This window comes from Penicillium antarcticum, assembly GCF_028974205.1.
Source record: "Penicillium antarcticum strain IBT 31339 chromosome Unknown utg000009l_segment0_segment0, whole genome shotgun sequence".
NCBI lineage: Eukaryota > Fungi > Ascomycota > Eurotiomycetes > Eurotiales > Aspergillaceae > Penicillium > Penicillium antarcticum.
In genome coordinates, this window is record NW_026695307.1 from 610,322 (window position 1) to 633,954 (window position 23,633).

General features: G+C 46.7%; 9 protein-coding genes across 9 annotated transcripts; 6 read left to right on the forward strand and 3 right to left on the reverse strand.

Moving 5' to 3' along the window:
- Positions 1-1,673: 1,673 nt before the first annotated feature.
- Positions 1,674-3,028, forward strand: glfB (uncharacterized protein; the record flags this gene model as incomplete). Its single annotated transcript, XM_058466652.1, has 4 exons — positions 1,674-1,795; positions 1,850-1,917; positions 1,974-2,605; positions 2,660-3,028. 4 exons carry the CDS (start codon positions 1,674-1,676, stop codon positions 3,026-3,028), a joined length of 1,191 nt encoding a protein of 396 aa, XP_058314498.1.
- A 1,024-nt stretch (positions 3,029-4,052) lies between these two features.
- N7508_008590 (uncharacterized protein) lies at positions 4,053-5,126 on the forward strand (the record flags this gene model as incomplete). The annotated part of the gene is made up of 1 exon (XM_058466653.1): positions 4,053-5,126. The coding sequence occupies one exon, from the start codon at positions 4,053-4,055 to the stop codon at positions 5,124-5,126; it is 1,074 nt and encodes a 357-aa protein (XP_058314499.1).
- A 2,799-nt stretch (positions 5,127-7,925) lies between these two features.
- N7508_008591 (sugar transporter-like protein) lies at positions 7,926-10,164 on the reverse strand (the record flags this gene model as incomplete). The annotated part of the gene is made up of 10 exons (XM_058466654.1): positions 7,926-8,156; positions 8,260-8,389; positions 8,478-8,616; positions 8,716-8,832; positions 8,894-8,971; positions 9,033-9,048; positions 9,124-9,394; positions 9,457-9,755; positions 9,820-10,019; positions 10,080-10,164. 10 exons carry the CDS (start codon positions 10,162-10,164, stop codon positions 7,926-7,928), a joined length of 1,566 nt encoding a protein of 521 aa, XP_058314500.1.
- Positions 10,165-13,259: 3,095 nt separating this feature from the next.
- Positions 13,260-14,058, reverse strand: N7508_008592 (uncharacterized protein; the record flags this gene model as incomplete). The annotated part of the gene is made up of 2 exons (XM_058466655.1): positions 13,260-13,643; positions 13,840-14,058. 2 exons carry the CDS (start codon positions 14,056-14,058, stop codon positions 13,260-13,262), a joined length of 603 nt encoding a protein of 200 aa, XP_058314501.1.
- A 663-nt stretch (positions 14,059-14,721) lies between these two features.
- N7508_008593 (uncharacterized protein) lies at positions 14,722-15,522 on the reverse strand (the record flags this gene model as incomplete). Its single annotated transcript, XM_058466656.1, has 1 exon — positions 14,722-15,522. One exon carries the CDS (start codon positions 15,520-15,522, stop codon positions 14,722-14,724), a length of 801 nt encoding a protein of 266 aa, XP_058314502.1.
- Positions 15,523-16,461: 939 nt separating this feature from the next.
- On the forward strand, positions 16,462-17,541 carry N7508_008594 (SMP-30/gluconolactonase/LRE family protein; the record flags this gene model as incomplete). Its single annotated transcript, XM_058466657.1, has 2 exons — positions 16,462-16,740; positions 16,798-17,541. The coding sequence occupies 2 exons, from the start codon at positions 16,462-16,464 to the stop codon at positions 17,539-17,541; spliced, it is 1,023 nt and encodes a 340-aa protein (XP_058314503.1).
- Positions 17,542-18,360: 819 nt separating this feature from the next.
- N7508_008595 (general substrate transporter) lies at positions 18,361-18,852 on the forward strand (the record flags this gene model as incomplete). The annotated part of the gene is made up of 1 exon (XM_058466658.1): positions 18,361-18,852. The coding sequence occupies one exon, from the start codon at positions 18,361-18,363 to the stop codon at positions 18,850-18,852; it is 492 nt and encodes a 163-aa protein (XP_058314504.1).
- Positions 18,853-19,806: 954 nt separating this feature from the next.
- N7508_008596 (uncharacterized protein) lies at positions 19,807-21,648 on the forward strand (the record flags this gene model as incomplete). The annotated part of the gene is made up of 4 exons (XM_058466659.1): positions 19,807-19,894; positions 19,941-20,874; positions 20,925-21,340; positions 21,395-21,648. 4 exons carry the CDS (start codon positions 19,807-19,809, stop codon positions 21,646-21,648), a joined length of 1,692 nt encoding a protein of 563 aa, XP_058314505.1.
- A 591-nt stretch (positions 21,649-22,239) lies between these two features.
- Positions 22,240-23,346, forward strand: N7508_008597 (alkene reductase; the record flags this gene model as incomplete). Its single annotated transcript, XM_058466660.1, has 1 exon — positions 22,240-23,346. One exon carries the CDS (start codon positions 22,240-22,242, stop codon positions 23,344-23,346), a length of 1,107 nt encoding a protein of 368 aa, XP_058314506.1.
- Positions 23,347-23,633: the final 287 nt, after the last annotated feature.

The following is a 23,633-nucleotide window of genomic DNA, read 5'->3' on the forward strand; positions in this document are numbered from 1 at the left end:
CAGGGTCTATTGGTCTCCATCAGACCCGTGGGACACGTAAGGCAATGTCATCACATCCCAGACCCTGGTCAAACTATTGAATCGATCACATTTGGTGCATGGCCGTTATTGGTCTAGGCTTATCGACTCCAAAAGCAGGGACCTGAAGTCGATTTGCATGCGGGCAAGTCGTTATTGGAATTCCCTTGGCGGACATTGGACAATTCTGGAATGCCGTTATCAGCTCCCATCTCGGACATTTTCAATGCTCAAGGAAAAAAGGGGCAGATAGGGGGGGGGGCATTGATTCGAGAAGGCCATACTGTAAGATGGACTGGAAACGCCACCGATGTCGAAATTAGCACGTTTCCGACTGGGTTAAATTACTTACCGCAATATCGGTTACGAGCTATAGATGTAGTTTAATCCGGCTCCAACGTTCGAGATTACTATCAACATAATTCGAACTAAGTAAACATGGCCATTTCCGGACAGCTTACAGGTACGATATTGTATTCTGTTGCTGTGCAGCATATCATATGCATCCAGCACCGATAGAACAGGGGGAAAACCCTGAGTCCGTTGATCGGCCACTCACACTGACCCATCAATTTGGCGGTCTCGAAATGAACGGGATTCGCAGACATCAGGGCACAGGCGATAGGGTCCACTGATTGTCGCCCCAAGAAGGTAATGATCTTTTTGAAGTTTGCGTGAACTGTATAAAGATAGAACTTCTGGAAGATGGGTTCCATGTCACCAATCCAAGGAATAATCAACAGTCAACAAGTAACAAATCAGTACAGACTAACAAAGCTTGGTCCCCCAGCCCTTACAGTGGAGAGAGTCCCTGATGGCGTCAGACACAGCCCAGGGCGATCGCCGCATTCTCCACCCGTAAGGGACCGGATGGACCAGAGGGTCGCCGAACGCGGGTCATTGTGGGTCTTGGCTAACAGCTGCTTGCGTAACCCTCTATTAATTTGGATCTGCATGTACTGAGTGCGTGGTGTTCTATCTCAAACTGTCCCGAGTTCGTACATTCCTGTAATTGTATTCTAGGGACTCTGTTATTTATTCTATTCTCATTTATTTAGTATACCTACAGACAGATATTGAATAAGATAGAATTAACTTATATGCCAAATCAGCCGGTGGAGTAGAACTAGCCTTCATTGGTGCATTTTCACAAAAACGGAGCATCGCCACGAGCAACCCATGGAAGTCAGGGCCCAGGCTCAGGTAAGGGAAACGGGCGTACCAGACAGTCCAGCCAATAACAGTACAGTATTGAGTACAGGTGGCCTTAGCTGAGATGTAACGGTAATTCTCATACCTTGAAACAGGAACCAACTCTGCAAACAGTCTTGGTGTTTTTCTGTTTTGGGTGTTTTCTTTACGCCTAAACAACGTCTCTGCCCCCCGACGGTTTTTTTTCAAATTTCCTTCTCAACCTTGTGGAAGAACTATTTGGTTCCTTGTACGTACCTCATCATTCCTTCATCCACGCTCGTTTTGGTCCAACTGTCTCACTGTCGTTAAACCATTTAGTGTTCACTCCTCCCTATCTCCCTTTCTTATCTCGCCCACTTTTTTTCTCCGTGGCTTCCTCCGCATTTAGTCAAGGAAGCCTTTCTCGGCCACGACCTTTCGAATTCAAGCGCTTCCTCTCCGATCAAACTCCTACTTTCAAAATGAGCGAAGGCGAGAAGGTTCGCGCCTCCGGCGAGACTCCCCGGGAGTCTCTCCCTACTGTCAACCCCGCCGCTGAGAAGCAGGAGGCCAGCGCAGCCCTACACCCCGCGGTCTACGTGACGTGAGCGACGATAGTTCCAGAGACGGAGACACAATCGCTGATATATCTTGCCAGTACCTGGATTACCCTCAGTTCTTCTGTTATTTTGTTCAACAAGTACCTCCTCGACACACTCGGCTTCCGTAAGTCCCTCCGCCTAGGCCTCTGGACGCGACAGGAAGCTCTAACAATTTAACAGGCTTTCCTATTATCCTCACGACATGGCACTTGACCTTTGCTACCATCATGACCCAGATTCTGGCCCGGACTACCACCGTCCTCGATGGTCGCAAGAATGTCAAGATGACTGGCCGTGTCTACCTCCGTGCGATTGTTCCCATCGGTGTTATGTTCAGTCTGAGTTTGATTTGCGGTAATATGACCTACCTCTACCTCAGTGTCGCCTTCATCCAGATGCTCAAGGCCACCACTCCCGTGGCTGTCCTGCTGGCTACCTGGGGTATGGGCATGGCTCCTGCCAACATGAAGGTTCTCGCCAACGTCTCTATTATTGTAGTTGGTGTGATCATCGCCTCCTTCGGCGAGGTCAAGTTCCAGCTTGTTGGTTTCCTGTTCCAGGTCGGTGGTATCATCTTCGAGGCTACCCGTCTAGTCATGGTCCAGGGTCTACTCAGCTCTGCCGACTTCAAGATGGACCCCATGGTGTCTCTTTACTACTTTGCTCCCATTTGTGCTGTCATGAATGGTGCCGTTGCTCTGTTCCTCGAGTTCCCCCGTTGCACCATGGAGCACGTCTACTCCGTCGGTATCTGGACTCTGGTTCTCAATGCTGTCATTGCCTTCCTGCTCAACGTTTCCGTCGTCTTCCTGGTACGTTATCCGCTAGCCCGCGAATTTGAGAACCCGCACTAACAGTATCTACAGATTGGCAAGACCTCTTCTCTGGTCATGACCTTGTGCGGTGTCCTCAAGGATATCCTCCTCGTCATTGCCTCCATGATGATCTGGAACACCCCCGTCACTGCCCTCCAGTTCTTCGGTTACTCAATTGCTCTGCTCGGTCTCGTCTGGTACAAGCTGGGTGGTGACAAGATGCGCGAGTACACCTCCTCTGCTGGTCGCGCCTGGGCTGAGTATGGCCAGGCCCGCCCTGCCCAGCGCAAATTTGTCGTCTTCGGTGCCTCCGCCCTCATCTTCTTCCTCTTTGTTGGCTCCATGGCCCCCAGCTACGCTCCTTCGTCCGTTGACCGTGTGAAGGGCATGCTCGGCGGTGTCACCGCCGGTAACGCTTAAATGCAGTCATCAACCCTTGCATCTCCTATGAACCGGAAATGCGCCTAATTTCGGAGCCGACGCAGTTTCCCAGCGTTGGTGTGAGCAGTGGATGCTCAGCATGTAGTGGCCTTGGCACCTTCTCTACCCTTGTATGATGCCGCCATGTTTCTTCCCCAAGCTCCGGTGTGATGGAAAACGGGGCTTGGATTTTGGCTTTCTTTTTTTTTCTAGCCGCATTTGATGTATTCAGTGACAATGTGGTGTTACTGGCGGTGTACTCTTTTTTTTCTACGAACATTGATTTGGTTAGACTTGCACGAGCTTTGGTGTCTGTTTTTGCTGTGGACCTGTTTCTGTGGTCATTTTATTTCCATTCGTGTTTCTATAGTGTTCCAATAGACTTCTTGGTTGTTCACTACAATTCTGTGTCATGTGACTGACTTATTTCTTTACGTGACTGTACCATGTCACTATACGTGAATCCTTGGCTGCTCTCAGGTGACTACACGTGATGTCCACGGGCCTCACATCCGCGCAGGCCTAAGGCGTAGTCACCTCAGCTCTGATTGGCCAATCGCATTGGGGCTGGATCCATCGGGGACCAGCCCCACTCCTCGGAGGCGGCTTGGCTGCGTTAGCCAATCGCCTCACAGGTTGGTGTTGGTATTGGTACTGTTTTTGTCGATCGGATCGCTGCTTTTGGCTGGTAATTTACCGTTTGTCATGGTAACTCCGCATTTCACGCATCAAATCATCCACTTCTTCAGATCCCTCTGGTCTCACTCTCTCTACCTCTTCCTCTCTGTCTTCCGTTCCTTCCCTTCTCTTCCTTTCTCCCTCTCTTCTACTCTATATATCTTCTTTTCCACTCCACCTCCCTCTCCCATATATATTTCTTTCTTATACTTTACATCTTCCACCTTCACCTCTACCTCTCAACCTTCCTTCCGCTTGGACGTGATCCACAGGTGGTTGAAGCTTCTTGTGTCTTGCTCACCTAATCTAACAGAACAGTATATCTCGCGGGTCACTCGCACTCACAATGTGCCCAATGATCCTCAATCGCCTCTCCGACGGTCCCGCGACGGTCCTCTCTCCCCAGGAACACGCCTTCGCTCAGTTCCCGCAGTCCATGCTGGACTCTCCATCAAGCTTCAACGGCATCTCCAACCCAAACATCGCCTTCGCCAACAACCCTGCGCAAGCTTCCTCGAGCTTAAACTTCACAGCTCCCCAAAAACCATCCCGGAAGAGGTCGCGTGATGAAGCTTCCTTCGAAGAGGCACTGGCTTCCACTGCGCCTACAGCCCCTACACCGTCACCACCAAAGGTAGAGCCTATCTATGGCGAAGGAATGGTCCTCGTCAACCCACAGACTGGCCTTGCCCTCTCTGCCGAGAGTCAGACCGGCACATGGTACGAGCAAGAATCCGAGGCGCACCAGGCCACCGCCGCGCCAGTTTCCTCCCGGTCCAACGCAGTGTTATCTGACACCGGTGACGCTAGTCGCAAGTCTCAGCGGCTTGATAAATCTGCCCCGGGCCTGGACGACATCGCCCTCTCCTCAATCCACCAACGCCTCAACGACCCCAGCTGCAACGAGCAGCACCGCACCCTCAACCTCGGACCTGCACCACCCGCAGAGCCACTCGTTGACGACGCAACCCATCTCCTCGGCATTGGCTGGCAGCGCGTCAGCACAGATGACGACATGGCATGCGCCGTTCGCGGCTGGACAAAATACATCGACAACCAGTTCTCTGCCTACCTACACGACTCGCAGATCCTCATCAAGAGCCGCGCTCTAGACGCTTTCCTGGTCGCTGCTACTCCGACCTCTGGAACCTCACCTGCCTTTTACCTTTTCACTGAAGATCTGACGCAAGGTCAGCTCGTCGCTTCTTCGTGGGAAGCCTGCATCCAAAATCTGCGCAGCACCCCAATCATCTTCGAGGGCGCTGCCCCTCTCGCCGCTACCGATCGACCCGACGCCCAACTGACTCCCTTCAGCAACATGGATACTGGCGTACCACTCCTCCAGCAAGCCATGTCCAACAGCTCACACGCACCGGGACTGGGCGGAGGCGTAGAAATGGGAATGGAGATTGACTCGTGATTCTCCCTTTCCATTCACTACCTCCGTCACTACCTCCGATTACATCGAGCCGATACACCATGAATTGATCAGACCTCGATTTCGACCTCGTCTCGACGTCCAGCCACTCGCATCGACATCGACATCGAAACTTGGATATCATCTTCGCCAATCTTCGTTTTTACTATTGCTTATTTAGTTTTGAGACTTACACGCCTGACTGACCCAGTTCGGCCCACTTCGTTTCTCGCCCTCTGTTTGGGTCTGGGTTTGGGTTTGGGTTTATGGGAATGGGGTTTGGTTGCTTGCTTTTTTTTGCCCCTCTGCGTCTTGAGGGGGTGGGATTTGGCGTCTCGTAATCTGGTTCTGGAGTTTATCTTTGTTTTCTTTTGGCTCCCGACTTATGAATTATTTTGACTTGTAAAGCAAAAAAAACAATAGAAGAGATAATTTGCTTATTAAATCTTTGGTTGGCCACATGAGAACCTGTCGCTTTCTCTTTTGGTGGACATGTACATTCACCCTTGTCGCGCTGGCTTGGTTCTACCCCATATCGTCCTTCCGAATAGCAAATACTTCCTTGTAGGGTGTTATCTCTAATAAGACAGGTATACTAGATACTGGCGAGGTATAGTAGTGTGAGAAAGATACATACCACCTACGCGTGCTAATTATATACCATATAGCAAGAACCTCCTTCGAAACCAACGTAATAAACAACTCAAGTCCTAGTGCTTTCTTCACAAAGAATGCAAATAATATTAACAGACTTTGAAATCATAAACACAGATACTTCTAGCACGGACTTAACCTACCACTTTGCATGGAGATACAACAAAGTTCTTACCATTGTTCGCTCAAATGAGACACGAGAATATATTGTCAAAATATAGTGAGCAACTCATAATAAGGTGCTGTGGTCGAGGGGTTAAGACACATCGTTGTGGTTATGCAAATATCCTCACATCGTATACCGATGTAGCCCCGGTTCGAGTCCGGGCAGCGCCAGAATCTTTTTGCCTCCCACTACTTGTAGTGGAGATCGGAGATCTACTAAGGCTTTTATGTATTTCTTTGCTTCAGTAAGCTAACAGCAAAAAGATTGCGTATATGATGGTAGAACAGTTTCTATGAAAATGCAAGTTTCCCTTTTAAGGCTCTTCTTAGTGGCGATGGAAAGAAGGGAAAGTGGGAAAGAGCGTCGACATGAATGATACTGTTACATTGAACCATCGATAAACTCTAGGTTCTTCTTCATCAGCTTATTCTAAGACAAGGGACAGAATAAGCACGGTACGCGATGCCGCATAGGCAACAGCCGAAATTCCTCAACTGGGTCAGCAACGTGTCTTGGACAGTGAGAGTCAAACGTTGGGGCCATAGGTTGTAGGACGACCACACATCTCCTCGATACCCTCTCGCTCTACGACTTCGAATGTTCTGACAAGTTGTGGTGTGTTCTACGTCCTGGATTCAGTATGTTGATTATTTCCCTCCAACTCATAGAAGCACAAGCTTTATATGCTGCTCCTTTCCCACTCATTCAGGTTAAGTTTAACTATCAATTATGTTAATCTCATAGTTCAGCCACTGTGCATTTTTCCCATAATATTTATGTCACCTTAGGAAGTGGTTCGATGGCCAGCGTGAGAAAACCATTACGGACAAATAGTACAGGCCAGACATAGTCGGCCCGCAGTAACAGCCGTAATATTAAGTAATTCCCACAAGATCTAAGCAAACAAGAACAACCTAGCCTAAACTTGTCTGCTGGGTATGTCAAAAACAACAACAAAAAATCAAAATTTAACATCCATCACATGCTAAGCTATATCCAGAAGAAACAAAAAGAATATGGCGCTGCCCGGACTCGAACCGGGGCTACATCGGTATACGATGTGAGGATATTTGCATAACCACAACGATGTGTCTTAACCCCTCGACCACAGCACCTGATTTATGATTGGCTGTCGCCATTATAATATCATAGACTGCTCAAAATATGAACTTTTTAGCTATACGCCCTAAAGGGGGTTTTTCTTATAAAGGGTTTTCGTGATCCTCCCATTCGGCATCAATGTTTACACATATTTCAATCGATAACTCCTAGCTATCACGTCCCCCATTACATAAAAAAAAGTACAAGCAGAATCAGTCGTGTGAGCCTAAGACCAGTAGAACTCTGAAATAAAATGTTACGAGTGACGAACGCACTGTCATACAATTCCAATATTTCCTAATTGGTCCTAGCGTGCTCCTCAATAACGATCTGATACCGAATCAAAAATTTCAAAAAATCCAACCGAGTATGGAGTCCATCTGCACACAAATAGACCTGGCAAAAAGCGAAGTGGCGCTGCCCGGATTCGAACCGGGGCTACATCGGAAATGTTGCAGATATCTGTCAAGACTTAACCACAACGAGGCGTCATACCCCTAGACCACAGCACCTGAGATAGGATAAGCGCCGCTATCAGTGCGACATGTTCGGGGACCCAAAAACTGACGTTTTAGCGCAAAAGCCTGGGGTCCTTGGGGTCCATTCTGACAGAGAAATCGAAACTAAAGCTTATGCTAGAGAAGATAGGCTCAATCCAATCTACAAAACAGGACTAGGAGGGAAGTAGTCTTATGGCCCTGAGCCCTAATTTGAATGATGCACGCAGGAGCCCAATCAGTGGGTTTTTTTGTAGTTATAGCTATTTCACTCGTAGAATTATTATTTATATGCATAGTAATAGCGCCGTTTCCTTATCGTCACTCGTTCAAGGCATCAGCAATCGCCTCTGTACATATCAGTATTCCCTAAAAATGATAGAATCACTCCTTCCCTCCGGCACCAACCCTCACTTCATCGTGGCTGACACTTCCCCCAGCACTTCCACTTCCGTCTTTCTCAATCTCGTTCCCATCCGCACCATCCACCTGAACATCCCCACCCCTAGCGGACTGCGACCCGGCGATAGAAGGATATCTCGCCCGATCCGTGAACAGGAAGTCAATCTCCTCGAGCGTAAGATTTGCCGTCTCGGGGTAGAAGAAGTAGATTATCTATGTTATAGTTCATTAGCAAGCAGAACAGAGCAGAGCTAAACATGGAACATGTAATCGTAGCTTATATCAGTATGTGAAGATAGGTTGCTGTTAGACTCACCGGAACGAAAACCAAATTCAAACACATGAAAATTAAGTATCCCTTCCAGGCCAAATTCTGGATTAAAGTTGGCGTTATCATTACCACGAAGAAGTTCCAAAGCCAGTTTGCTGAGATTCCGATTGCTTGGCTTTTATTGGGGAAAAGAACGGTTAGTGAAAATGTTGCAATACAGAAATAGGGTGTTGCATAGTATGGTTGGTGTATGAGATACTCACCCCTTAGCGCGAACATGCAGAGGCAGAATCTCTGGTCCGTATACCCACGGAATACAATTCACCGATGCACCAAAAATTAGCATGAAGAGGAAGAAGAAAGCGACGGATGCTGTTGCTGTTGGTTTTTCGACTGAGGTTCCTGTTTATAGTAGTGATGTTAGAATCAGTGTGGGTTCAATGGTCTTGTGTGGAACTAAACCGCTTCTATGGGGGTGCGTAGGCATGGAAGTGTACGTACCCTTGAATGAGAGCAAAATCGAGATCATCATCATTGAGATGAACAGTCCGAAAGATCCCCACATCATGGGCTTGCGGCGGCCGAAGCGGTCTGAGAAGAATGTTGGGTAGAAGGAACCTGGCTGGTATTAGTGAGAGCCGGAGTTTTATCTCTCTTTGATCTGGACATGTGGACCTACCGATCACAAACATGATCTGGATTACTCCCCCTAGAAGGAGACTTAGCTTGCGGGTTAGGCCGACGTTGTATTCGAGGACTATGGGTTGTTTGTATCAGTATTATCTTGGCAGAAATTCGTGATTTAGACTGATACTTACCAGAAGTCACGTAGTACTGCAATTTCAAAAATGTCAGAGAGATGCAATGATTTAAGCCAATATAGCAGGATAACGTTGGAAATGTACTCACTACAACCAAGTTGATTCCTCCCATCTGATTCATAAACTGAATTCCATAAGCCAGCAACACCCGTCGACCAGTCTGCACCTCATCCCGCTTGAGGGTCTGCGACCATTTATATTCGCCATGTAGAGTCTCAAGCTGGATAGCCTGGATAATTCCCTCAGACTCAGAGACGACTTTCCCATCCTCGGGTCCCCTGTCATAGATATCACATGGGACCTGGAGAGCTTCATCTGGTTTGTTGTGTCGGTAGAGCCATCTGGGACTTTCAGGCAGACTATCATATCCAGTGTCAGCATTTGATACAATGAATAGGACGCCCTCTCCGGAGTCACTCACCCAAAGACTAACAAGATAACCATAATAGCAAAAATCATCTGGCAAGCAACCGGCAATCGCCAATTGATAGCCCCATCAACATAGCTCATGCCGTAATCAAACCAGTAAGCAATTACAATCCCAACGCCAACAAAGAGCGGCTCGCTGCAGACGTATTTTCCGCGTTTCTTGGCTTCGCATAGCTCGGATTGGTACACTGGTACGACGGTGGTTTCGATACCTGTACCTATACCAGTGATAAAGCGCGCAACAAGTAGCTGGGACCTTGAGAATGAAGTTGTTTGTAATGTTGCACCAACCTGGGCGAAGGATGTCAATGGTTGTTACAATGTAAACATAAGAAGAGAAAATAGAAAAACATACAATAATCCACACCATAGCAAACCACATTGATTTCCGCGGTCCAATTCGGTCACTTATCACAAATGATACTATCGTTCCGGTGAAACAGCCCAAATTGTATATCGATACTATGATACCCAGGATTCCAGCGCTTGGGTGGTGAACCACGTTGAGGAAATCTTCGTTTCCTACGATTCCTGAGAAGACGCCTTGATCATAGCCTATAGCAGAATCAGCTGGCCGAATTCCGTGTCCGAGTTTCCAGCATAGAGTATACTCACCAAAGAAGATAAAGGCTAATTGGCATGTAAACATAATAGCCATCCGCAGTGATCGGCCGCGGCCGTAGACGTTGAGTTTTACCATCTTGTTTCTATCCACTGATGGCTATGGCATAGCCTGTGCGAGGGCAAGGGGAAGTAGATACGTATGTGCTGGTTGATAAATGGGAAAGTCTTGTAGATCACACATCGCGACACGGCAGACCCTCGTCCTTTTATACTATCTAGACTACCAGGACCAAAGCTACACCCCATATCCCCAGCCAATCCGAGTCTTCGGCTCAAATATCCCTTTCGGAGGCGGCATGAGAAAGCGCCAGCCTTGCTTCGGCGATGTCTCCAGCACGGAGTTATGCCGGTAGGAAAAAGGACAAAAAGGGGATTAAACGGGAGAAATCCACCAATGTCATTCTTGGAATGAGGCTTGGCTTTTGCTTCTCTGTGGTAAATCGAGAATAGAAGGTATAGATCGGCTCTCGGCTATTTTTAAGGGACGCTTTTCTTTTATGCTCTTTGTGGGGGTCTGGGGAAGTGCGGGGAGTTTGACATCGGGGAGAAGGCCGTTTCTTTTGGCTTCGCTGTGACCTTGCCTGTGCTCTTGCATATCATGGGGTTCGGGTTGTCGTTTTGGGTCGCTGGCGCTTCGGAGTCCCTTTTTTGAGAGTTGTTTGTGTTGGATGAGGTGAGTGATAATGAGGGTGCAAGGATTTGGCTTGTTGTGGCGTTTGTGGCGTGCTTGTGATGGGAGATCATTGTAGTGTATTCTTTTCATGTGTGTTTATGTGTAGTTTCTTATGTGGTTTGGCGATAGGTCACGACAAAGCCGGGCTAGATTGAGCTAGGGTTACAACAGTCACCTACTAAGACTTTCTTTATCTGTATGAGTTGATAATCGCTTAGGGTTCACACAACAATACTACAACAGGGGTCATGAATCTGTTGACACTGCAAGAAGTGTCAAAACAGTTTCTTTACTGTGAGTGTTGTTCGTTTGACTTCTTGGTCTCTCATCACCTCCTTTTTCACCTCGTTTTATGTCCATTTTTGAGTGCCTTGGGTGAATCAGTTAGATCAAGTAAAGGTTCGATGTAAAAGGTTATGACCGCTGTTGTGCTACTAATCTTTTTTTTTTCAAATGATACTATTTTTTGAATAAAAAAAAGCTTCTTGACAGGTCAAGTGAAATCTTACATGTGTAATGTACAAAGGGAGGCGGAGCAAAAAGATTATGGCGCTGCCCGGACTCGAACCGGGGCTACATCGGTATACGATGTGAGGATATTTGCATAACCACAACGATGTGTCTTAACCCCTCGACCACAGCACCTTGATTGAAATTTGACCGCTTCTTTGGCTATAAGAGCCAAAATGTTCTGTTTGCGACCTAAGTTACCCTTGCATCACGTGTTTCAATCAGTTGAAGTAAAATGATATGATACGGCAACAGTATGAGTGCTTAGGTATTTATTATTTGTGATGATGATTATTTGGTATGTTTTCGCATCTATCTGATACTTTGAGTAGGTTTAGAGGTGTTTATGTGATAATAGGTACATTTGGATCTGGTCATAGCCAATATATATAAGCCGTCCAAATCCATGATTCAAAATATGCCTGAGAGCATCACAACTACGCGCAAGATAAATATCATCAACCGACGGCCTGGTGATCATTGCATCCAGCAGCGAGCGCTGCACTCACTTTGCGAAAAATCATTCTATAGCCACGGAACAAGCACAGCAGTAACTCCTATGGGTTGTTTGACGGTGAAAATGCGTCTTCCTATGACGGCAGGTCGAAACACGGTTCCCTGAATGCGCTCTGCCTCGGCAGAAAACTACCTTGTGGAGCTGGTAGCATACTGGCTTTCTCCGTGTGCTAGGCTTTCCCGTCTCATAAACCAGAATCTTGGCAATGTCGTCTTTGTTTTCATGAATAAGACTATCCCATTTGAACAGGAGATCTCCACGCTATCGTGAGGTGAAAGTGCGATAGCTCTTAAAACCTCGTGTGCGGCTTGTACTGCATCGTCAACGTCCTCGACTGCCATATTACTACATGTTGCCCACTTTTCCCCCGTTCCGGGATCTTGTCAATACCCTTTAATGCGTAATACTAAGATTGATCCAGAGAGAATTGGCCGATCTGTAATTCCAAACCTTTTAGATCCTGCCTCAATCCACAGCCCGTTGACATGGGCTTGATCTCCATAAAGATCAGGATTCTTGAGCTCAAGCTGAGCCCGGGAAAGATGGAACTATCAACAATTACCTGGTTATGAAAAGTTTCACTGACGTACACTTCTTGTACTTGAGCCCATGTTTGAAAACACAGACCAAGGATTGTGTCACTAGTAAGAATTCCTTGAATGTCTTGAATTATCGAGGCGGCTATCAATTGCAAATGGTATTACTTCAGTTCAGAATGTTCGGGGAAAACAACGATAGATAGCTAAATAGAAGGGTTAAGTATTCATCCACCCATTTTCAATGTCCATGAATTCTCCGCACTGGTCTCCCCTGCTGCTTCTTACTGTTCAGTTTACGCCCCACCATAATCTCCGAGGCTGGGACAACATCGAACTTCGAGTGACATGCTCTGGGGAGCTTACTTAGCCACCTGGTGCTAACTAAACACTCATAATGACCATAGCGTATAGGCATGACCGCCCGGCCATCTTCTCCTCTTCTACAACTTTCATCCTCTTCAACATAACCGACCACCATAAGCCATACTATCTATATCCAATATCCAACAGTGAACCTTGTACCCATACCAGCTTGCAAAATGAATTCGAAGAAACAAATCCCACTATTCATCGGTCTATGAAATTGCTAGAAAGCAAAAATGTCTCAAACTGTACTGGTTGATGTCAAGGGCTCTTTGCTCCAACCCAAGCGTCGCCTAAGGAAGGCCTTGCAGGAGTGAAATAGTGGCCGCATTAGCACCAGGCAAGCAAATACAATACCCAAGTTGATCTCGAGAATTGACCAGGTAACCTCTAAGGCGCCACTAGCTATATTCTTTGTCAATAAGTATACAATCCAAGATCTCAGACGACTTACCCGTCAAGTTTTCTTGCTGGTAGTGAACCAGTTCAACAACACGCAGTATGCCGAAGACACACACGCTGGTCTCAATTAATACTGTGACCTGATGAGTGCAGTAAATGAAGAGAACCTACACAGCCCCCAATGCAAATAGCATTGTAATGCGAATCTTCTCACTCCGCACAAGCTTCATCCGCCACACGGTTGTGATCGGTATAATGAGAAGCACCAGATCCTCTGCAAGAGCTAGGGATCCCATAACAATAGAAAAAGCCTCTTGGTTATCAGGACAATGTCCGTCGATATACCTATCCCAAAAATAACGAGGAGGCAAACATTGCAAGGTGTTACCGACGATATTTGTGATGCCCCATGCTACTGTGAAGATCACCAACCCGGCAGTAATCGTCTGCCAAGATTCAACAATACATAGCAACCGGCGGATCAGTAAGATTATAGAAATCTTCACGAAGACATGGGCTAGAACCCAAAACTTCTGTCCAAGCCAAAATACCTGAATTGTCCTGGTTAGTTCTATCTTGTGATCTTAACCGACAAAGGAGCTCCTACAAGTGAGACTCTTCCCTGTGTTTGTCGGGGTAGAGCCCAAATATTGTACCCTACGCCGTTACATGCAGCTAATCAAGAAAAGTAAGCATATAGAGCGTCTGTAGTTTGAGGCAAAAGGTGTCGACGATACCAATTATAACGCATGCGCTAAGCAGGTAAGAGAAAAGCAGCCCTATGCCCAAAAAAGCATCCTCAAGGGCCGGCTTCCAGGTGGTCTTAGATCGGCTGTATAGTCGCAGAAGAAATGCAATCGTAGCCACCGCTACAAAAGTGATGGCCAAAGCTATGAGGGTACGACTCCAAGAGGGAGATTCTCGTTGATCTGCTCCTCTGTCCACCAGGTAATATCGGGTCTCCATAATAGAAAGGAAGTTGTTGTGATTTTAATAGCATGTCGTGTACCTCATACGGTGAATTTATCTAAAGTTTATTATACACTGCGGGAATTCCGGTTGTTTTGAGTGATGACGCGCAGACAATTATAGATCTTGTTTGGCTTCCAGTTTCGACCGTCGCCTCCAAACCATTTTATGGTTGAAGTTGGAAAAATTTTCACTATTCCACAACAAATCACCCGAAATCTTGGGAACAACTAGAATAATTTAAGTAACCAATTTTTGGAAATTTATGGCTTTGACGTTAGTGACAGGGCGGATATAGCTACCGCCACACTCTAATTAGATCATTGGCGCCAGGCTCAGGCCGTTCCGCCCGTATTTTCTCAATCTTCCAACCACATAAACATAGGAAAATCGATCCAATTTCCTAGACCAATCTAAACCTCCTCTCCCACAAGACCGGCACCACAAAGCTACTTTTATGACCCTGATCTTTACTGCCACTGGACTTTTTTAATCGAGGCTTCTCGCTGTGATAGACATACAATTGCAAGGAAGTATCAAGATCTTACATATTGGATTGATAGCGATAACCATTTTTGGTCGTGGAATATAGCTGCATTGCTGCCCGAGCCCAGCATGACAGCAACCAAATTGATAACAATATAAAACCATAGAGACTCCTTAGAAGACTTGTGCATTTAATAATTCCAACAATGTCTTTCTAATCACATCTCCAGTCTCAGTCGTGGAAGCTGTACCCTTCATAACTTTTGTCCGAAGCCCGGCATCTAAAGTCAGGTTGACAGCTTTCTCAATTGCAGTAGCTTCCTCTTCCATTTCAAAGCTATACCTGAGCATGAGAGCTGCACTGAGAATGGCTCCGATAGGATTCGCAGTTCCCTGGCCTGCAATATCTGGCGCCGATCCATGCACTGGCTCGTAGAAACCCTTGACCGGCTTATCACCCCATTGCTTAATAGGAATGTCTGCAAAACAGGCCGATGGCAACACACCAAGTGTCCCCGGGATAACACCAGCAAGATCAGACAGCAACTCACCTGATTTGTTATTGGCAGGAATAAATCCATTGAAGAACGTGGGACGAATCCCAAGTTGATGCACGATCTCAACATCCGGAAATTCTCTATTCATTGTCTCTTGAACAACCTTCCACCGTAATCGCGAGCCAGCCAAAACATTGGCCTTCTCAGAACTAATGACAGTCTTCTTCGGGCTCGCCTTGGGGATGGCCAAATGTGCCGCTATGCGAATAACACGCTCAATTCCAGAGCGCTTATAAGACCACAATTCTCGTGAAAAACAAGGAACTTCGTCCCACGAACAAACAAGTTCCTCTCCGAGAGGACTGTTTCCTGCTGCAAAATATCCACAAGGTCGCAGATTCGCATATACCTGTGTCACTTCACGCAGGCGTAGAGCGGCACCTTCGGGACCTCCAAACCATGTCTCATTCCGTCCCATTTGGGACCTCCAACTGCACTCATGAGGATGGCGTCGGCTTTGCATCCTGTTTCGAGAAATTCGTGACGGATACTTCATGTTTATAAATTGAGCAGCCGCCAAAGAGTCGAGGGAGAAGTTTAAAAATTGCCCGGCCTTTAGGATCCGCTGAGAGTAGATCGAGGATTGCGGTGGCCTCTTGAGGTTATGATGCCAAACATCACCTTCCACTTACGCGAGCGAATTTTCCAGCAAGGCGGCCGTTCTTAATAGTGATGGTGAAGTGTTGAAAAAATGTCATGGTTGATAACAAATAGAATGTTAGGATAGCAGTTATTTAGTACTTCGATTCCGAATCAAACATGGAGTAGATGCGGGCGTTTTTATAACACTAAATATTAGAGAGAGCCATGTAAACTTGAATAAAGCCTAATATACTATGTGAGGGGTCGCCATAGGCAATTCGGTGGGGATCAATACTAAAGAGATGTCATGCTCCCCACCTAAATATCCGATTGGAAGCTATTCAGATGTATAGAGGGATCATCACGTGAAGCCGCACAAAAGTCCGAGGAACACGGAGTTTAGTGCGGGGACAGTGTAGGGGCCCACATGAGCTGTGGCAGAAATGCAATCGTATATCGCGTTCTGTGATCTTCAGAGCTTATGAGCAACGAGTCACTATGAATATTAGTATGTCTTTGCTGTCAATGCTATGGCGAGACTCCGCATTCTCTCCTTTTGGTTTTTTGGGGTCGAATCAGCGGGCTGTCCTTCCAGTGCACCATGATACAGCCGCGCTAGCTAGTGAGCATGGTTTTCTCAATGCTCCACCTGCTGGTTTTGAAGAGGTCTCAATTTCTTATGTGAAAGATAATTTTGCAGTCATTCCCGGAGAATGGGAGGCCGGTGACATCAGTCCGTTTACACTTGGAAAACTTGAGTTTTGAACCTGAGCTAATGCATTTGATAGAGACCGCATTTTGCGATATCCAATCTGATCAGCCCCATGTTCAGGATGTCCTAAAAAAGTTGAAATCAACGGACTTTGTCGCATGGGATGCCTCATTTTTCGACATCATCGGACCGGATGCAAAGCTCGAAAAGATTCAGTCTTTCGAGGGCGAACCTCCTCGGGTGCACGAAGCACCTGCATTTGTCCCAGAGACTAATGAACTGTTCTTCGCTGATACAAGCGAGGCAGGCTGGCTGTGGGCGGTCAACGTGGACACTTATGAGGTACAGTGACTGTATACAAAGACCAATGTGTCTCAAGCTAACTGTGACGTGAAAAAGACACGCAAAGTCGAGATATCCCCACCGCTTCCCAATGTAAATGGAGGGAGATATCACCAAGAACGACTGTACCTGACCACAAACGGTGGCCCAGCCCGAGGTATTTACTCAGTTGACCCTCGCAACGGTACCGCCATTCCAATCGTGAACAACTTCCGCGGACGTCATCTCAACAGTCCCAATGATCTGGTCTTCGACTCAAACTCGAATATATGGTTCACTGATCCTCCGTATGGCTGGTGCCAGGGATTCCCGGGTGTGCAGCCCCCCGAACTCCCCAATGGCATCTACTTTTTCAACACAAAGACGAAAGCCCTTCACTCCGTTTCGAACTCAGTTGTCACCACACCCAACGGCCTTGCATTTTCTCCTGATGAATTGACCTTCTATGTTGCCGACTCAAACTCAACCTCGGGCAAGCCGATGAGCCATTCTCCCTCCAGTTTGCGGAATGTGTGGGCCTTTGATGTTAAGGGCTCGATATTGAGCAACCCACGGCTGGTTTATTCAACCGAAGCTGGCTGGCCCGATGGGCTTCAAGTGACGCGTAATGGATATCTGATGGTAGCAGCTTTGGGCGGTATTGATGTCGTTGATCCTGCGTCCGGGGCTCTTCTAGGAAAAATCAACACCCCTGATGATATTATCTTCAATTTGGAACGAGGGCCTCGTCAAGGAGATTATGGGATGTGGCTGTTAACGGGGCGGGATTTCATTTACAAGGTCTTGATACAGGAGCAATAACCTATAGATTTAAAATGAGATGCACAGGCTAGAATATACGTCTTCAATACACTACGGCAAGAGATAATTTCTGATTCCGGTCAATTGATAGTTGGGACAATGCTTCAAGTATCGTTCTACTCTCAAGCCCAATTCATCGTGAGCCGGATAGTAACAGCAGTAGGCGACGGGGTTAATACGAGCACGCTTGATTCTATCAATTAGAGACATGCTCATCCAAGAATCATGGCTATTGGAGGTGTTTGGGTCTCCTACTGGCTGGATTTCGGCATGTCTTATACAAACTCAACGGCACAGTGGCGCTTCTCGTTGGCTTTTCCGGCTGTGTTTGCTCTCTTCATGTCTGGAGTTACCTTCTTCATGCTTGAATCACCTCGTTGGTTGGTTCTTGTGAAGAGAAAAGAGGAAGCAAAATAAGCCTTGGCTGCTCTAGCCGGCGCAGATAGCCCGAGCGATGATGAGTCTTTCATATCTCTATATACATCTATTCGATGCGCCATCAACTACGAAGACCAAATTGGCAGCGAGTTTAGTTATCGTGAGCTTTTAACTAGGGGCGAGCTGCAAGACTTCCGACGCAGATGTATCTGCTTTGGTATTCAATCGATGGAAGATATGTGCGGCATCAACCTAAACACCTACTACATGAGCAGCTTGTTCTTGCAGATTGGAACATCTTATTTCATGGCTTTACTGCTCTCGGGTATAAACTCAACGACATAGTTCATCTCATCTTGTGTGCCTATCTGGCTCATCGACCGATTCGGAAGAAAGTCTCTGCTCATCTTCGGAACTGTTGGTATGATGTGCATGATGATCATGTTGACAGTGTCCCTGAGCTTTGGCACAGAGAATTTCACTGCCAGGGTGTTTGCAATCCTGTCAACATTTTCCTTCAGTATCTTCTACTCTACGGGTGGATGGATGTCAACTCCATTCTTGTACCCCTCGGAGATCTCGATTTTGCGCATTCGCTCCAAAGGCTCTGCCATCTCCCTGTTGTCGAAGTGGATGTTCAACTTCTTGGTTGTGATGATTTCCCCGGTCGCTATGGATAACATTGGTTGGAGGACATATACTATCTTCATCGTGTCGAATTTTGTGTTTATATTTTTGCTTTATGTCTTTTATCCCAAGACAAAGGGTTTGGCTCTTAAACAGGTTGACAAGATCTTTGAAGGGGGCGATCCAATCACACGAGGTGCAACGTACCGTCGTCGTCTGTATGGCGAAGATTTTGTGCGAGGTCTTGACGAGAAGCAAGACCAAGGCAATGCAGGGCATGTTGAGGACATTGTCAAGCCAGTCTGAATTCTGCATGGATGCCACTGCCCTCGGGTTTTGCTGCTGAGCAAGTTATTCAAGTAAAGTGCAAAGGATTACCTTTGTGTCCTACAAGTTTAATGATCATTAATGTATAGGAGAGCTAAGATGGAATTTTGGTTGTCTCTGTGCTTGGGGTCAGATATCGTGCTTAGTGAGCGATGATATCGCAGGTCCGCATTAGTCATTTTCGTCACTCAAAAAAAGGTTCACATTTGAACACCTCCAACGTTCCTCTCTCAGTTTCCACCGAGATATTGCACAATGTCATGCATTTAACCAAATATGGATTCAACAACTCCTGAAACCCCGGACTCAACGGGCAAAAGAAAGCCCCGAACATGTCCTCACTGCAACCGTCATTTTCGCCGCCACGAACACCTCCAAAGGCATATTCGGATTCGTATGTCTACCCCTAGTTATTTCAAGGGAAGAGACTAAATGTTCTTAGACACAAATGAAAAGCCGTATAAATGTACCTGCGGGGCTTCATTCGGCCGGCGGGATCTACTAAAACGCCATGAGGACATTGGTCATACTCCAACTCCTCCAACGCAGCAGCCATCGCCTATAACTGGCCATAGTAACCAGAGTCTCCAGTCACCAGTGAATGGTGCCTCCACCAGTAATTCTAATACATCATTTTGGGAGCTTCCTGATCCCCAAGGGGCTGGTGTGACCGCTCCAATTGATTCGCAGGGACAATTCCCAGGCTATGGAGTTGAAGGTATGCCTTCTTCTGCCAGTATATGTGGACGCTGCACAAAATGCTTACTTGGATAGGGGATTCATTGTTCAATGCCCAAGATCTTCTCGTCTTACAAGACTTGGAGTCATTCAGTCACAACCTAGGCCTCAACAATGAGTGGACCCTTCCTTCTGAACCCAGCATTGTACAGATTCTTGCTGGGGAATCTAATATGCATTCTACTCATTTCGGAAATGCTGGATATACGGTACAAGACCAAGCTTCTTCGCACCCAGATCAGTCTCTTAGTCAGCTACCCATTGAAAGAGACTCAGTCGGTGGGTACTCTATCTCCTATACAGAGAAAGAGACTAACATGTGATATTAGCTGAGTTTGGAGTTCTAACATTACCTATCCTGAGAATCAATGATGAACACCGAAATCGCCTTCTACGAGCTCTCGGTCAATCTGGTGCGGCGATGACTGATACTCTATTTCCATCATGTCATTCACTCACTCGATTTGTGAATGGATTCTTCGATGGATTCTATCCTCATATGCCGGTCGTTCATATCCCGACATTTAGAGTGAATGATTGTGAGCCCGAAATCATTCTAGCCATGGCTGCGCTCGGTGCCCAGTATCGGCATGAGCATCGAAAAGCAGTGTTGCTATTTTATGCCGCAAAGGCAACTCTAAACCACCATGAAACGCAACAGAGCCGGGAAGCTTTGTCTCAAAGAGAATTGATGCTCCAGGCACGGTGCGCTTTCTACCTTATTGCTTTTGCAACTTGGCAACGTGAGCCCGACGTTGTACGGGAAGCATTCAACCTTCAGAGCTTTCTTGCACGATGCGTGAGAGAGTGCCAACTGGAAGAGAGCGTTCAATATTCACAAGAAGATACAGATTGGCACTCATGGGTACAACAGGAATCCGATAGAAGGGTCAAGCTGTTTTCTTTTGCCATCCTCAATCTACATGGCATAGCATTCAGTACTCCGCCGGTCCTATTGAGCGACGAAATCCATCTTCGCCTTCCATGCACCTGCTTTGAATGGATTGCGCCGAATCAGCAGAAATGGTCAATCGTGCACAAGCTAGACAATGCACAACAAATGCCTTTCCAAGAGGCCCTCTCACAATTAATGAAATCTCCCAGCGACATTCAGGGATTAAACTCCCAACCTGTGCCATCACCTTTGGCAAACTATATTCTTCTACATGCTTTAATCCAGAGAATTACACTTGTACAACAAGCATTCGGCTCATACAATGATCCCGATGATATCTTACTAAATGGCCAAAAAGAGGTAATCCGGTAAGGAAACCAAAGTGCCAGCCCAATATCATACACTAATACACCCACAGAAATGCCCTCCGCGCATGGACGTCCCAATGGCAACGAGCCCCAGAATCCAGCCTTGACCCTCGCAATCCCAATGGCCCCGTTACATTCACCTCAACAGCCTTACTAGGACTAGCATACGTCCGACTCGCTCTAAATATAGGGCCATACAGAATCCTTGGATCACGAGACCCACAGCAAATCGCAGACAGACTCCTGCAAATGCCGAGACTACCGGCCGGTCCCCATCTCCTGCCTGCAATCTTGCATGCAACTCATGCGTTGAGCATACCAGTTAAGCTGGGGGTAACTTTCGTTGCGAGGAGTCATGCCTTTGTGTGGAGTATCCAGCACTCACTCTGTGGACTGGAGTTTGCAATTTTCCTTAGTAAATGGTTGTTTTGTATTTCTGATTGTCAGACTAGGAGGTCGCTTGATGGTATGTGCTTTTCTCCGATAAATTAGGCTGGGTTATGCTAACGATTATTCATAGAGCATGAGAGTCGCCTGATTAGTTGGATCGGTGATATTGTTGAAGAAGGGAGAACGTCGGGAGATGAGGATTTGTGGTCTAGACCTACTTTGTCATCGAATTGTGTTTATCTCGGCTTTGCTGTGGTGAAGCTTTGGGCGCGATTGATCAGGGGGAATGAGCAATGGGCGATTCTGAAGGTCATTGGAGAGGGACTTGATATTTATGCTGATACCTGTGAGCAGAGATTTGCTAGTTCTCTAAAGGATCAATGAATATATTGCTATTGTTAGTATCACGCTTTTTGATTTGGGGGGAGGCTAAACGCAACGGTTAAAAAGATCAGACATAATCTAATATAAATGATGTCGGCATGCATGTAGTCTAGCTCAAACATTCAACCAAATCACCATAGCTGTCACGTAGCCATTGAACAGGCATATCCGAAGAGCTAGGGTTACAGATCGCTTACTACAAAACTGTTGATCCTAGCTTGTAGTACGCTAAGACCATTCTGTAAATTTTTCTTATACGAGAGTCAACAATTTGTTAATTCTAAAGTGAATTTGTCAATTAGTTCTTGCAATTTCAGTGATAAAAAGCCACGGATCAAGTGTGGAGGTGGTCGTTGGAGTTGGTTGAATTATTAGACAGTCAATCTCGGAACACCTCCACAACACACCTCCAAGACATCTCCACGCACGTCCACGAAGTATAGAAGCATCAAATTTTCAGGATCCATTACCAATCAACCACATCAAAAGATCCACCATATAATCAACACCCGAAGAACATAACATCCAAACTTCACCCAACTTCTCTCCTCAATTTCTGCGTACCTACCAATCAACAAACCCCAACCCAAAATGCCCTCCAAACTATTCCAACCCCTCCAAATTGGCCAAACAACTTTATCACACCGCGTGGTAATGGCTCCCCTAACCCGCCTACGCGCCGATTCATTCCACGCGCCGCTCCCAATATCAAAAACATACTACGAACAACGCGCCTCAGTACCAGGAACACTGCTGATCGCCGAAGCAACCCTGATCTCCCCGTCAAGCGGTGGAATTCCCAACGGACCAGGAATCTACACAGAATCGCAAGTCCAAGCCTGGAAAGAGATCACAGATGCCGTGCACGCCAAGGGGAGCTACATCTACTGCCAATTTGTCGCGCTTGGTCGAGCTGCCGATCCAACCACCTTAGAGAAGGAGGGTGAATATGAGGTTCTCGCTCCGAGTGCTATTCCTATTCCAAATGAAGCTGGGAGGGCTGTGCCTAAGGAGTTGAGCGAGGAGCAGATTCGGGGTATTATTCATGACTTCGGAATTGCCGCGAAGAATGCTATTCGGGCTGGGTTTGATGGGGTGGAGGTTCATGGTGCCAATGGGTATCTTGTTGATCAGTTCTTGCAAGATGTGTCGAACAAGCGGGGTGATCAATGGGGTGGGAGTGTTGAAAACCGCGCCAGATTCGCGATTGAGATTGCTGAGACATTGGTTGAAGCTGTTGGAGCTGACCGTGTCGGGTTCCGTCTTAGTCCGTGGAATACATGGCAGGGGATGAAGATGGATGACCCGGTGCCTCAATTCTCTTATCTTGCTGAGCGGTTGAAGGGGCTTAAGCTTGCATATCTTCATCTTATTGAGTCAAGGGTGATTAATAATGTTGATTGTGAGAAGGCCGAGGGACTTGAGTTCCTTTTAGATATTTGGGAGAAGACTTCTCCTGTTCTTGTGGCTGGTGGATATAAGCCTGAGAATGTTGATGCTGCTTTTGAGGAGTACAAAGGCAATGATGTTGCTGTTGTGTTTGGGCGGCACTTCCTTGCGAATCCTGATTTACCTTTCCGGTTAAAACATCAGCTTCCGCTCAATAAGTATGATCGGGATAGTTTCTATGCTGCTATGCAGGAAGCCGGATATGCGGATTATCCATTCAGTGCGCAGTTTCTGGAGAGCGAGCGTTGACTTATGTTGAATATTGATTTGCACAGACTTGGAACGATATATAGATAATCAATAACGCGATGGAATTGAACAAGAACCTGGTTCATCCATTGGAAATGCTAAGAGAATACCCCTATACTCTGCAGAGACTGCAGTGTACAACGTGGCCGAAAACGGGACGCACAGGCCAAAGATAGCGACCAGAAGCGGTAAATCTTACCTCAAATAAAGACCGTGAAGAATATCAAATAGATGATATTGTTGCCCAAGTCCAATGTCGATCTGGACAGATTGTGGGTATTCAAGAG